Here is a 14,953-nt window from a genome sequence, read left to right on the forward strand (position 1 = left end):
CCCCCAGCGATCTGACAGGAGGGACACGAGGCCAGCGGAACGGACGCCCCTCTGGCTGCCCACCGATTTCCAGGCTGCCAACACCCTGGGCAGCTCAGCTGGCCCTGATTGTCCACCTGCTTCCAGGAAGTGAGCGCTCACTTGAGCCAGTGAGCAAGGTTAAGGGTCACGTAGGTGGGTGTTGAGTAATTTCGAATTCATGAACCTGGTTTACTATTTTAGGATGAATTCCCCCTGGGGGCAAAGCAAACTTCCAGACATAACTTTTGCTCCCTGGTCTAGGTACCCCCAGAGCCCCACCTGCACGGGAAGCTGAGCCACAGCACACATGTGAGCACAGAGGGCCGGAGATGAAGCCGGCCTGTTCCCACAGAGCCACGCCTGCAGCCTCCGGCCTGCCGGCCCCCGACTCTCCAGCTCCCCCTGAGCCGTCCAAAGGCCCGACACTGTCCACCCTGAAATGCACCCACGGGGCCACGCCTGCGGTCACAAAGAAATCGGGGGGCAGATGCCACCCCACCTGCTTGCAACACGCAGGGCGCGTGGGTGGAAGGCAGGCCGGCAAGGGGAGTACCTGTGTTCTGGGCGCTGACGAAGGCCACCTTGTTGGTGTCGGGCTCCAGGCGGATGAAGCCACACTCCCTGTGCATGGGCTTGTGGGTGTCCGGGTGGAAGGCGTTGAACCTGGACGGGTAATGCGACAGGTGAAGCCCAGGTACCCAGTGCCCACCAGAGCACATGCCAGACTTTGTGGCCCGCCCCCTCCTCACTTGGCAAGCGTCCCACCCACTGAACGTGAAGCACTACGTGGAAACAGTCACGTGTGAAGGACGCCGTGCGGAGACACAGGAGACGACAGGTGTGGGCACCCCCGCTCCCCCGTCTCTCCTCCCTACCCATCCTCCCACCAAGGCCTTTTCAGCCCCAGCACCGCACACACTTCTCAGCCTAAGCCCTCCATCAACACAGTAAAGTCCCACCCAGTGCCAGGCCTTCCCTCTTCTGAGCTATTACCTTGCTTAGGGGTCCAGTTAATTCACAGGGTAGGAGAACAGAACAGGCGATGAGTCAGCGCCTTACCCGTCACCACTGCAAATTCACGGTGGTGAGTAAGAGCTGCACCTTGACCTGAGAGCACCGACTCACAACTTCAACACCAACGCTTACAGTCTCACCAGCACGACGTGTGGGAATCTACTGCTACCACGGATGAACTTCTGACAGGCTGGTGGTGTGGCTACGGCTTACATGCCCTCTTGCGACCACAACCCCTCACTGAGAAATACATCTACTACATACACATAGACCACGACATTGACCAAAATACGTATTTTCTACTCTATTTCATTTTTCTTTAATGTTAGTCGCAAAACTGAGTGACCAGCATTAAAAGAAAATTAATTAATGCTAGTCATAAATGTCTCCAATGGGTTACAGCTCATAGTTTAAAAAGACTGCTTTGTATTAGGGGTTATTCTGCATTATCCAGAATTTCCACCTTTTGTTTATGCGCAGGATATTCTTTCCCTTCACCCATTCAGTCAAGAATAATGCAAAAAGGGATGAGACAATATATCCTCCGCCACCTCCCTACCAACCCATGCCCCGGGGTGCTCCCCACCTAGCCGCCCTGCACTGCGACCTGCTTCCTCAGGAGCAGCAGGGAAGTGCTTTGCTGCACGCTAAGAATCTGAGAACCACGAGACACCAGCTTCTCTGAGCCCTCAGCTGGCTCGGGGGTAGGACTAAATGAAAGCCGGGCCCCCTATTTTCAGTAATCTTGGGGTGACTGATTTCCACACAGGAATACCGTAGGAGATGAAGGATTTAATTGAGCACACTTATCAGCACGTTTGGATTACCGAACCTGAGATCCTGTGGTCACCTTCACATTGTCTACAACACAAGAAGGTACCATCTCCACCCAGTGTGTGTCTCAGGTGCCAGTGCAGGGCAGGAAGAGGGCACCGTTCTGCAGCAGACCACCAGGTGCCCTCTGTGCCTTCCCACCTGGCGTTCACCCGTCTCATCTCAGAGAGCAGAGCGGCGGGCGGACTCACGAGAAGTTCAGCATGGGCTGGCCCACGTGCGAGATGTGCACCTCCTCCAGGTACTGGAAGGGCTGCAGGGTCGGGAAGGTCCCAGCTCCCGGCGGGTCTGACAGCCAGGTGCCCAGCATCCAGGACAGCGGCTCCACCACAGGGTTCATTTTGGGGGGCTCTGAGGACAGAAGGAAGAGAGCGTCAGCGGCTGCTGCCAGCGGTCCCTGGGGAGCTTTGTGCGGATACTCACACTCCGTATTGGGGCAAGCCCCAGTCATTACAGCTCACCCTGTGGGGCCCTGAACATGCCACCAGCCACCTGTCAAGAGGGGGAGAAAAAGGCCAAGCAATTAGCAAACGTCATCTTGCCAGATGCAGCTTTGGAGCCCGGCAGCACCTCAACACAGAGAAGAGAAGGAGAGGGCCTGGAGGGCAAGGAGAGGCCAGAGGCCCCGGGGCCTCCGAGGAGGGCTGGGAAAGTGGTAACGCCAGGCCCCACGCCGGGTGAGCACGCCCTGGCATGGTGGCCTGGCGATGGAGGGGAAGGACAGAAGGAAGCTCGCAGGGAGTGGAGCGGAGGGCTTCGGGGCCAGTGAGACGTGAGGGGCGCACCCTGCGGGTGAGACGCGACTGTGGACTCAGCTTCCCGGGAGAAGCCGAGGGTCTACACCAGCAGCTCCCGTGGGCCTCCTTTAGACCATTACCCAGAGGGAAAGGACCCACCGTCACCGAAGAGGGACGACAGCAAGGCCTTGAATGGGGAGGAGCCAGGTGGAAAGGCCCCAGCGACAGGACTGTGGCCGCGCCCACTGCCAGGGGCTCCCAGGCAGCTAGCCCAGCCCCACGCCCCACTCCTACCCGCTAGCAGTCAGGGGATGGAGCCCGGCTAAGGACCACGTGCTGCTGAGCGGTTTTTCAGAAACGGGCTCACGCGATCCTCACGCCCACCGGGTACGGTGGACTCACCCTGAGACCATGGGAAGGTGGGGTTGGAGCCCGCACCTGGCCCACCGGGGGCACAGGGACAGGTGGTCTGGGTCCCAGATGCAGCCAAAATGCTCCTCCCGGTACACCTGCTTCCCACACCTTGTCACGCCTCAAACACAAGTGCTTTCAGGCAAACAGTGCAAGTGATACTAAGCAAAAGCAGAAGAGGAGAGAGGCCGGCATCAGCGGAGCTGCATGGGAGGCTACACTACTTTTCTTTCTTGGCCGCACCATGCGGCTTGCGGGACCTTAGTTTCCCTACCAGGAGTAGAACCCGGGGCCCTGGCAGTGGAAGCGCAGAGTCCTAACCACTGGACCGTCAGGGAATTCTCAAGGCCACACTACTGATTTCTGGGTTTTGTCAACAAGCTCCAAAATGCCAGAGCAAAGGAACCCACTCCCCAGTCACACACACCAAGGGGACGGGAGTTCCGGAAGCATCTCGGCCTCTAAAATCACACAACCTTGGACTAGACTGAAAGCAGTCTGGGAGAATGACACCCAGGGGAAAAGGTACTCGAAGGGCTCTGGTGGTGGAGAAGCGACAGACACTATCTAAGAAGCACTGGGGGGGCTTCCCCGGTGGCGCAGTGGTTGAGAATCTGCCTGCCAATGCAGGGGACACGGGTTCGAGCCCTGGTCTGGGAAGATCCCACATGCCGCGGAGCAACTAGGCCCGTGAGCCACAACTACTGAGCCTGCGCGTCTGGAGCCTGTGCTCCGCAACGAGAGGCCGCGATAGTGAGAGGCCCGCGCACCGCGATGAAGAGCGGCCCCCGCTTGCCGCAACTAGAGAAAGCCCTCGCGCAGAAACGAAGAGCCAACACAGCCATAAATAAATGAATAAATAAATAAAGCACTGGGGGCCACGGAGGAGGGCCAAGCTCCCGGCCAGGCCTGAGCATGCAGCGCGAACCAGAGGGTGGGGAACAGGGACTCACACCTCTGACTTCTGAGCCTCATGAGGCAAAAAATGGGCAGGCTTCGTGGGGTGGGGCAGGGTGAAACTCCCTTTCTTCTCCAACCTGGCTATCTCTGCCGGTACTTCCTTTTCAAACTGCCCGTGGAAAGTTAGAAAGCGAGGATGGCAACACCGGAGCTTTGACTGATCAAACCTTCATAATTAGACAGCAAAAGAAATTTAAATCAGGCTTCTAGTTACAATCTTTGATGGAAGTAAAGAATAGAGCTTCAGAATCAACAGTCTGGGCTCCAGCAGACCCTGCTGCTGGGGACTCTCGGGGACGCGTGGCTCATTCATTCATCTGTGCGACGTGCCACATGATCGTCCGTCCAGGGAGAGGGGCCCAGCAGCCAGCGGACGGGAGACAGACACTCGTCCCGGCGAAGGGAGCCGGCTGGACACAAGGAGAAGTAGAAGGGGCGGAACCTCCCGGACACTAGGTGATGAGCCAGAAAGGGACCTTCTGCAATGTTACTAAGTGGGGCAAGTCTGGCCCCTGGTGGGTGGGGAGCAGAGCCCGCACTGGGGACCAGAGCCGGCGGCCGCTCGGGAGGGCGGAGCAGACGGACAAGCTGCAGACACAAGTTCCCACAGACACAAGGCGGGCTGGCCTTGCTGGGCAGGAACAGGCAGCCAGTGTGGCTGGGGAGGGCCGGCTGGGAGAGCCTCGTCAGCCCCTGGAAGGGCTCCGGCCTTGACTATGAGTAGAGCCTGGAGGTCTGAGAAGAAGGGCTGAGGCCTCTGGCTGCAGGAAGCAGCTGGTGGCAGAGGAGGGTGGACCCCGCGGCCGCGAGGGAGGTGGGAGGAAGGGCAGGAAGCCACGACTGGGCGGCAATCCTGCCCTTGGAGCAGCCAAGAGAGAAGGAAACACCCCTCGAGACCTGAACATGAGGCTTATCTGGGACACCCCAAATGTCCTCCAATGTCGAGGGGATCAAAAGATCACGCAGACACAGAGGGCGACTTGGACACAAAAAGGAGGGAAGCTCTAGATGAGGACGACCTTGAAAATGCACGCGGAGAGAGGGAAGGCGGACGCTGAAGGCCACTCGGTGCACGATCCGATCTGTAGGAAATGCCAGGTCCACAGAGAGAGCAGCATTCTGCACAGCAACACGGGTGGCAGGCTCCCCAGGGACGCAGGGAGGGAACGCGGATCCGAGGATCCTGAGGCCACCAGAGCCCTCCCTGCCGTCCAGGTACAGGCCGGGCCGTCCAACACTGAGCCTGTGAAAGGTGGCTGGTCCGCTGAGACACACTCTAAGTGTAAGACACACACTGAATTTCAAAAACTCAGTCCAAAAAAAGGAACTTCACGTAAATCAGCAATTTTCAAGTATTGGTGGTTACACGTTGAAATAATAATGTTTTATATAATATTGAGTTAAATAATTTACTAAAGTTAACTTCACTTGTCTCTCTTTACCTTTTTAATACGTTTAGTAGAATATTTAAAATTAGGTAAGAACTCAGGCCACATTCCTGTTGAGAGCACGGGAAAGGCCAGCTGTCAACACTCAGGAAAGGCTGTCCTGTGAGCTCCCCCTGAGGGTGTTCCTAGAAGACAGACTTCACCAAAAGGCGATGCGAGATGATGGCAGAGGAGTTGCAGTAAGTCCTGAACACGTTCCACGGGACAGCAGAGGTGAGCACTGGGCATGGGTGGTGGGTGCCTCAGCCGCACACAGAAACCGCGGGCGGAGCGGGAGCCCGGGGAGCAGGGCAGGTCTGCCGGTCCCTCACAGAGGGTCTGTGGCCCCAAGGCTGCCCAACCAAGAATAGACCATGTGGGAAAGATTTACTTTAAAAACAAAACCCAGCAGGCACACTATAAAGCACTAAGACAGAACTAACACCAAACACACCCGAAGTCACATGTTAAAAGAAAAAGCTCTTCAGAACGAATCACAAAGCAAGATCCTCAACACTTGCTGTAAACAAGAGATGCACCTAAAATAATTTGGAAAAGCATCAGAAGGTGGGGCAAAGGCAAGCAGCAGGAAATCAGGCGTCATGACCCTAAAATCAGGTAAAATGAAGTTCAAGCCAAGATGCATTCAAGCAGACAAGGAACAGCTTCTCAGAACGCGAAGGAGGCAGGTCACCGTGGAGATTATCTGTGAATATGCATGCACCAAAGGCAGCAATGTTCATAAAGCAGAAATTACTGAAGACGCTCAGATGTTGATAGAAACTAAAGGAAATCTCCATTCATGTCTCTCTATGTTCAAGTGAATAATATTCAAATAATGAAATAGAAAGCCTATACAATATAATTAATGAGGTGGTTCTGACATACACTGAACTTTGTAGCTTAAAACTAAAGAATACTCCTTCAAGATCCTCTGAAAGACTCATGAAGACTTACCTTATAAGGGGTCAGAGAAAACCTGTAAGTTTCAAAAACTAAAAAGAGCTCCCACCATACTGTCTGATCACAACGCGAGACTAGAAATTAAAATAGTACAGATATTCCTTAAAAACATGCCACGAAAGAGACGCCAGACACAAAAACGTACACATTCCACGACTCCACTTGTAAGAACGTTTAGATCAGGCCTGTGGATCTACGGGAGGGGAGTCAGAAGGCACAAAAGAGCCTGGGGGTGCTGGCTGAGGGGTCTGCACCCGTCAAGCCTCATCCAGGGGACACCTAAGCTGTCTCACTCATGTAAATGCTACCTCAGTAGAAACATTAGGAGCTGAAACTTCCGCGAAACAAACAAGCATCAAAAGAAAGCAGAGGGCTTCCCCGGTGGCGCAGTGGTTGAGAGTCCACCTGCCGATGCAGGGGACGCGGGTTCGTGCCCCGGTCCGGGAAGATCCCACCTGCCGCGGAGCGGCTGGGCCCGTGAGCCGTGGCCGCTGAGCCTGCGCGTCCGGAGCCTGTGCTCCGCAACGGGAGAGGCCGCAACAGTGAGAGGGCTGCGTGTCGGGGGGGAAAAAAAGCAAAAAACACAAGGCAGGGACGCCCGCCTTGCCTCACCTCCTGGATCTCGGGCCCCCAGCGGGGCTGCTGCCCCGCAAGGAGGGGCTCTCCATTGCGGGCATTCTGGTATTTTAAGAGAAACCAGAAACACTGACTTTGGGGGTACAATATCCCGGTTTCTAAACATGTGTTCAAATTAAAGCAAGAGCAGGCCGTGTTGAGTCCCAGCCCCTCGTCCCCAGCAGTCCCGGTCCACAAGCTGTCACAGCCTTGGCCTCACGACACAGGGCTTGTGGGGGGCCCGGCGCTCCCCTGGCCCCAGGGCCAGGGCACGTGTGTGCCCCCCTCGCGGCCTCTCGTCCCTTCTCTCTTCCAGCCCGAGTAAGAGGCTGGTGACACCAGCGACCCCCCTGCAACCTGAACCAATGGCTTCCAGAGTGTCAAGGGACATTGCAGCTGCCCTCAGCAGGGTTTCTAAGTGAGGAAATAGGTTTTTGCACTGTCTGAGATGCACAGGGAGCTGTTCTGGACACAGGGACGCTGCCTACGTATGGACAGGCCCGCTGCCCTGATGTCAACACGAAACCAGCAGCCTGAACAGTGCAGGAGGAACAGCCACCGGACCTGCTGGGAGAGGCCTGTAAGGACGGGGTTGTAGCGGTCCATGAGGAGAGCACAGCCAGGCCAGCGGGAGAACAGGGCTGCAGAGCCTGCGAAGTTTACCTGCAGGGATGCTCCGCAGCCCCCAGCCCCCAGGGGCCCAGGGACTCGCCGCAACACCGGCACCTGGAAGGTGGGGGGGAGGCGGAGCAAAGACGGATTAAAGATGGACCTGGGGGGTCTCCACTGCACCCTCGTTTGCTAGGAGGCAAGAGAGGATGTTTTTATAAGAAACTCCAGCAAGATGCAGGCACTGCCTCAGGGACATGGAGACGGGACAAGAGGAGCACAGGTGGAAAAGGGCTCCACTGAGGGTCCTCTGAAGGGACAAGAGCCCAGCTGCTCTCGAATGGGTAGGACGGGGCATGGGGGTGGCTGGCTGACATACGCAGAGCCCAGCTGGTCCCGGGAGAGTTGGGCTGGTGGGACTGAGGCGGGCCTGGACCACGCGGTTTACACCTACAGGGTCGTGGGACAAGATAGCAGGGCTGGCCGGTGGCCCACTACCACTGGTCCCGCCTGCCCTCCTCGCTCCAGGGTAGCGAGGCCGGGTCAGAGCTAAGGCTACCACCCACCAGGCTCAGGCAGGGGAGGAGCTGGGTGTGCAAACTACAGCCAGGTGAGGCAAAAGGTGGGGCTGACCAGTCCCGGGGATGGGGGCCAGGGAGGTGGCCAAGGGGACTGAGGGTGGAAGTCAGACACCTGGAGGAGAGTCGCCAAAACCAGAAAATGGGAAGCGAGGCTTAAGATGCGATGTAGGTTAGGGAGTGAATGAGGACAGAAGGTGGGGGAGGCGGGGGGAGAAGTCCAGGTGTGGCCAGCGTCCTGGGGGGTTGGCGCTATCAGGGCGGCGGTGTGGGCCACACGAGCCAAGGTGGACACTGCCACCAGCACAGGTCAGAACCACCAAAGAGGCGTACTCAGCCGGGCACAGGCCCCTGGACAGAGGGCGGCAGGGTGTTTCGGGAAGAGCAGGCGGCGTGGGGTGACAGCTGAGGGCCTCGCTCCCCGCCTCCAGGAGATTCAGCCCCACACGCGCTCGTCAGCGACTCGGCAGGGCCGGATGGTGCACACGAGGCCACGTGGAGCCTTCCCGAGCCGAGGTCCCTCGAGTCCTTGGGACACAGAAGCCCTTGCTCAGGTGTCGGCTGTCACTGAGCACGGAGCTCATGTGTGATGAACACTCACCACACTAAGAAAGTGGAAGGGGCAGCAGTGTGTTTATAAGGCTGTATATTAAAAAAGACTAGAAAATTCTGAGATGACTCTTCTTTTAAAAGCCAGAAGAAACACTGTGAGTAGAAATGGAGCACTTGCTTGGAGAGGAAGGCGCATGCTGTTAAATAAACGTCACGGGACTCCTGGTGCGGCCCGAGCACCTGGTTACAACCCAGAAGGTCCGACGCCTGGCTCTGCTCCGAGAAACACTTCCAATCCAGTCCTCCTGGCTTGCTGCCACTTGCTCTTAATCGTAATGCATTTCAGTGTGGACAAGGACAACAGTCAACAGTTGGGTGTGGGTAGGTCCCCAAAGGTTGTCTGCCCCGCCCCACCCCCACCCCGAGCTGCCCCCACTGGGGGGCCACTGTCAGCTCCGTGGCCACTGTCCTGTTCCTTGTTTGCACTGAAGTGTTGCAGGGCAGAAAGACCACTTCTAAAATCCAAATGTCAGGTGACATGAGCCTATACATATGCCAGAGTCCGTCCAACTGTATCCTTAAGATTTGTGTATTTAACTCTATATAAGTTATACTTCGTTAGAGAAACAGAAGTAAAATGAATTTAAAAGTCAAACAAATGAGAAGTATAAGAAATAGGAAATCTAGCCTACTTGCCCCTTTCAACCTCTTCAAGTAAACCAGACAGGCTTTTCTATGCATTTTTTCCCCTGTTTTCATTTTCCTTTTATTAAGATCTCAACCAAAATGCAAAAACAAAAATTGAAATTTTCTCCAAGAAATCTAAACTTTCATCTTTTTTTGGCTCAAGACAGTGAAAGCAGGCTTACCCATCCCTAAGTTTTCTACCCTCCGGACACCGTCAAGGTTCTTCAAGGTTGTTTTCTGCCAATACCCGGGAAATGTTTGCACCTGGCTGTTAGCAGCTCGGCAGGAAGTGGCTGCCAAACCTGAAGGATGCATCCTGGGAACTGTAGTTCCACGATAAAAGGGGATTCCTCAGGAGGAAGTGGAAGCCAAGGACAGACCAGAGATGACCAGATCTTAGAGCTGAGAGGAGCTTTGGAGGTCAAGGTGAATTTACGAACGTCAGACAGGCCAGAGGGGTGAACCGTGTGGAGCAGAGTGAGGAGCGGGGCCTACGCCCTCTGCTGCTCCACTGACGGCCAGAGGGGACGGCCCTGTTCAGCAGGGGAGTGAGGAGCGGGGCCTACACCCTCTGCTGCTCCACTGACGGCCAGAGGGGACGGCCCTGTTCAGCAGGGGAAGCACGTGGGCCAAGCACGCAGCAAAGGCTCTTTCTGGAACACACACTCTGGAAACTCCTGCCGTGTCCCCTTCTGTGACTCCTGGCAAATGTGTCAGCAGACAGGCCCAGGACCCATAGGGCAGGAAATGAGCACACCCGTCCATTGGGACTTAGGGACGGATGCCTTCCTGGTGCCACCCACGCCCACATCGCTTTGCGTTGATGCCAGCGTTCCCACCAGGGCACAGAGAAAATGATGCCAACTGCACACGCATAGGGTGCAGAGCCTAGGTGGCCCAGCCAGCGTTGGCTGTCCCAGGCAGAGAGGGCATACGCGCGGCACACATGGTCCGGCTGGTTCCCACTGAACGGGCACCCCAGGGGAAGCTGTTCTTTTAAATGATGGCAAGGCCCTCACCTCATCACCCAGGAAATGGAAAGGCACCCATGCACACAGGGAGAAAAAGGAAATGACAGAAAATAGAGCATATTTTCTATAAAATACAGAAGACATAAAAAGAGGCCAAATTATTATTATTTGTGGATAAATGTTATGCTTGGTTATCTAGTTAATCCAAAAGTCTCAACTGAGAAACTATTAGAATTAATAAGTGAATTTGTTAAGGTGGCAGTTACTAAAACGGGCAGCTTTCCCACAAATTAAACTCAACAGGGGAGGGGCCGCCATCTTCCACTCTGGCACGTAGAGCTTAGAAGTCATAACTCCTGTCTTTACAAGAAAAACACTGAAAAAACTGAAAATCAATGACTGTCCTTGGACCCATCAGAGAAGTAAGGCCACAGATGTCTCCCCCAAACCTGCAGAAACGTGCTCACCTGGAGCAGAAGCTGGCAGGAACCCTGGACCAGACGCCGGGCTGAGTGCGCAAGACCGAGAGAGTAAGCATCTGCGGGGCCACAGTCCTGCAGGCCCCGCATTTTCATGGGGTTCACTTCCAGAAACCCACCAAGTTCTCATCACAAAAAGCCAAGAAAAAAATCACCTGGGTCCCTGGCAGGGGAAGGGTAAGGGAACCATGTTGAAATAAGCCCAGAGCATTCTCCAAAACAAAGTCCTGTTCTGCAGTGAAAAGACTTCACCAGAGCTTGATCTCACCTGGGGGAAGGGCTCTTCCCCACTCGGCCCCTCTGGCCTTCCTGTCTTACCCCAGGGAGGGGAAAGAAGGGGAAGAAACACTTGTGAAGGTCACGGCCCAGGAATACAGGCCACTAAAAGGCTGAAATTTAATCCTAAGATTATAAACTGCTTCCCTTCCCCTACACCACTCCTCAGGGCTCCAGCATCACAACAGGATTACAGGGGAAAATGCCCCAAGGTACGGACTCTCTACGGCAACAGTCTTCAGAGAAACCCAAAGATAACAGGGGAGACAAAAAATAAGGACATGGAGGAATCTGAAGCCTTGGCACGTACAGCTGCAGCTGCAGGAGAGATGAGACGCAGCCCAATCACTAGTCAGGTTACCGCGACACTTCAAGCCGAGAGCCCATCTACGTCAGTTTCCACTGTGATACATACACCATATCCACCTTTCCAAAAAATTACACAGCATGCTAAAAAGCAAGAAAAATAAAAAGAAACACAGTCTGAAGAGACAGAGCCTGACTCAGATATGGAAGAAATTCTGGAATTATTAGATTAATATGCTAAGGATGCTAATGGAAAAAGTGGACACCATGCAAGAAGAGATGAGTAACATCGGAGGAGAGAGGAAATGTGGACAAAGAATCAAAAACACTGATGGACAAGGCTGAGGAAAGAGTCAGGGAGTCTGAAGATATGTCCATGGAAACTTCCCCAAGTGAAATGCAAAAAGAAAAAAGAACCAGAACAGAATATCAGGGAAATGTGCAACAATAAAAAAGTGATACATATGCATGATAGGAATAGAGAAGAAGAAAGGAGATAAAAAAATATGTGAAGTAAAAAGAGCTGAGAAGTTTTCAAAATTAGTGACAGACACCAAACCACAGATCCAGGAAGCTCAGACAATACCAAGCAAAATAAATACCAAAAAATCTACATCTAGGCTTATCATATTCAGACTGCAGAGAACCAAAGACAGAGAATCTTGAAAGAGGCCAGAGGGGAAAAAACCTCATCTACAGAGTTAAAACAATAAGAATTACAGTGGACTTCTCGTTAGAAGACATGCAAGCAGGAAAAGTGTAGAGTCCTACATCCAGTGAAACTATCCTTCAAAAGTAAAGAGGAAATAAAGACTTTTTCAAACAAAAACTGAGAGAATTCACTGCCAGCAGACATGCCCTGCATGAAATATTAAAAGTTCTTCAGGGACAAGGAAAATGATATAGGTCAGAAAACTCACATCTATATAAAGAAAAGAGCATTGTAGAAGGAATAAATGAAGGTAAAAATAAAATATTTCTTTTTCTTATTCTTAATTGACACAACACACAAAGGTTTGTTCAAATTTTTAGTAGTACCAGGGTGATTATAGCATAAGTATAAGTGAAATGAATGACAGCAATTTCATAAGGGACAGTCTGTTAAAGGCACCTGCACTACCCGTGAAGCAGCATAGTATTATTTGAAAGTGGACATAGATTAGTTATAAATGTATATTGCAAACTTTCGGACAACCACTAAAAAACTTTTTTAAAAGAAGCATAATTGATATGCTAAGAAAGGAGAGAAAATGAAATCAAATAAAACGCTCAATTAAAAACAGAGAAGGCTGAAAAGGAGAGGAAGAAAACAAAAGAAGCAAATGGAAAGCAGTCACAAACATGACAGACATCAATCCAGCTGAAGCAATGACCAGTTTATATTTGAGTGGTCTAAGACTACCCAACAGAAGATGGAGACCATTAGAGCAGATTGAAAAAAAAAAAAAGACCCACTGTGTGTTGTCTATAAGAGACCCACCTTAAATATAAAGACATTTTAAAAGTAAAGGGATGTAGAAAGATATATCATACTGACAAGAATCAAAAGATAGCTGGAATAGCTGGAAAGCAGACATTAGGACTAGAAAAATTACCAGGGGTAAAGAGCAGCAATAGTATATAATAACCAGGAGGCCAAGTCTCCAAGAAGATTAATAATCCTCAATGCTTATGTACCTAACAACAGAGCATCAAAATACGTGAGACAAAGCCTGGCAGAACTGCAAGGAGAGATACACAAATCCACTATCCCAGCTGGAGACTTCAACACACTACAAGGAATGGACAGATCCAGCAGGCAGAAGATCAGCAAAGGACACAGATGAACTCATCCAGCAGCGGAATAGAACTGATCTCTATGGACCACTATGGTGGCTAATGTTAGGTGTCAACTTGACTGGGTTAAGAGGATGCCCAACTAGCTGGTAAAACATTTCAGGGGGTGTCTGTGAAGGTGTTTCCAGAAGAGATTAGCATCTGAATTGGTGCACTCAGTAAAGCTGATGGCCCTCCCAATGTGGGTGGGCCTTGAGTGCCTCAACAGAATAAAAAGGCCGAAGAGGGGCAAACTTGCTCTCTGTTTGAGCTGGGGCACCATCTCCTGTCCTGGGGCCTTCAGATGCACCAGGACTTTCCTACTCCCTCCCAGGCCTTTGAACAGGGACTGAATTACTTCACCAGCTTTCCTAGCTCTCGAGCTTGCCATACATAATGGTGGGAGCCAATTCCTGTAATAAATTTCTGTGCGCGCGTGCACACACACACACACACACACACACACACTACTGGTTCTATTTCTCTAAAGATCCCTGACTAACCACTAGTTCAATCAACAACAGCAGAACACACATTCTGCTCAAGCTCAAGCTCACAAGAAACATTCACCATGACAGGCCACATTCTGGGCCACAGAACACATCTTAACACATTTAACAGAACAGAAATCATACAAAATACGTTCTCAGACCACTGGAATTAAATCAGTAACAGCAAGATACCTGAAACATTCCAAAATACTTGGAGATTAAACAAGACACTTCTAAGAACCAAGTGGGTCAAGAAGGAAGCCTCAAGAGAAATAAAAAACACTTAAACTAAATGGAAATGAAAATACAACTTATCAAAATTTGTGGGATGCAGAAAAAGCAATACTTAGAGGTAAATGTATATTAGAAAAGTAGTATCTGAAATTAATAATCTAAGTTTTCACATTAGGAAAGTAGAGAAAGAAAAGCAATTAAGTTGAAAGCAAGCAGAAGAAAAGGAAAAAAAAAATTAGAGCAGAAACTAATGAATTTGAAAACAGGAAAAAAAAGAAAATCAACAAAATCCAAGATTGGTTTTTCAAAAAGATCAATAAAATTGATAAAACTCTAGGCTGGTTAACTAAGGAAAAAAAGACAGAAGACAAAAATTACCAATATTATAAATAAAAGAGGAACATCACTACTATCCCACGGACATTAAAAGGTTAAAAAGGCATACTATGAACAACTTTATGCCTACAAATTTGATAATTTAGGTGAAATGGATCAATTCCTTGAAAGACACATACTAGCAAAATTTATACCAGGAGAAATAGATAAATCTGAATAGGCCTGTATCTATTAGAGAAATTGAATCAATAATTAATAACTTTCTAAAACAGAAAGTACCAGGCCTAGATGGGTTTCTAGAATATTGGTGAATTCTACCAAACATTTAAGGAAAAAATTTTACCTATTCTTTACAATCTCTTCTGGAAGGCAGAAGCAGAGGGAATACCTCCTAAGTCATTCAATTGAGGCCAGCATCACTCTAATACCAAAACCAGACCGAGACATTACAAAAAAGGAAAACTACAAATGTCTCTCATCAACATAGATGCAAACCTCCTTAACACGAGCAAACGGCATCTAACAACGTAAAAAAAAAAAATTATACACCGTGACCATGTGGGTTTATTCCAGTATACAAGGCTGGTTCAGCACTCTAAAATCAGTTAATACACTCCGTCACATCAACAGGCTAAAG

The 14,953-nt window shown here is 51.3% G+C and overlaps 1 protein-coding gene across 2 annotated transcripts in view; it reads right to left on the reverse strand.

The window, feature by feature from the left end:
• Positions 1-14,953, reverse strand: part of THAP4 (THAP domain containing 4) — a 41,891-nt gene that overhangs the window by 12,855 nt on the left and 14,083 nt on the right. Inside the window, exons 1-3 of one of the 2 annotated variants that reach the window (XM_081242344.1) lie at positions 9,591-9,651; positions 2,061-2,220; positions 575-684 (exon numbers count right to left, since the gene is read on the reverse strand). In XM_081242344.1, the coding sequence (XP_081098470.1) occupies positions 575-684; positions 2,061-2,220; positions 9,591-9,594 (274 nt within the window). In that variant the 5' untranslated portion in view covers positions 9,595-9,651. Of the gene's footprint in view, positions 1-574; positions 685-2,060; positions 2,221-9,590; positions 9,652-14,953 lie in introns of those variants that run through there. The other variant, XM_081242343.1, reaches the window with a different exon arrangement.

The sequence above is a fragment of the Mesoplodon bidens genome (assembly GCF_964165515.1).
Source record: "Mesoplodon bidens genome assembly, chromosome: 8".
Classification (NCBI taxonomy): Eukaryota; Metazoa; Chordata; class Mammalia; order Artiodactyla; family Ziphiidae; genus Mesoplodon; species Mesoplodon bidens.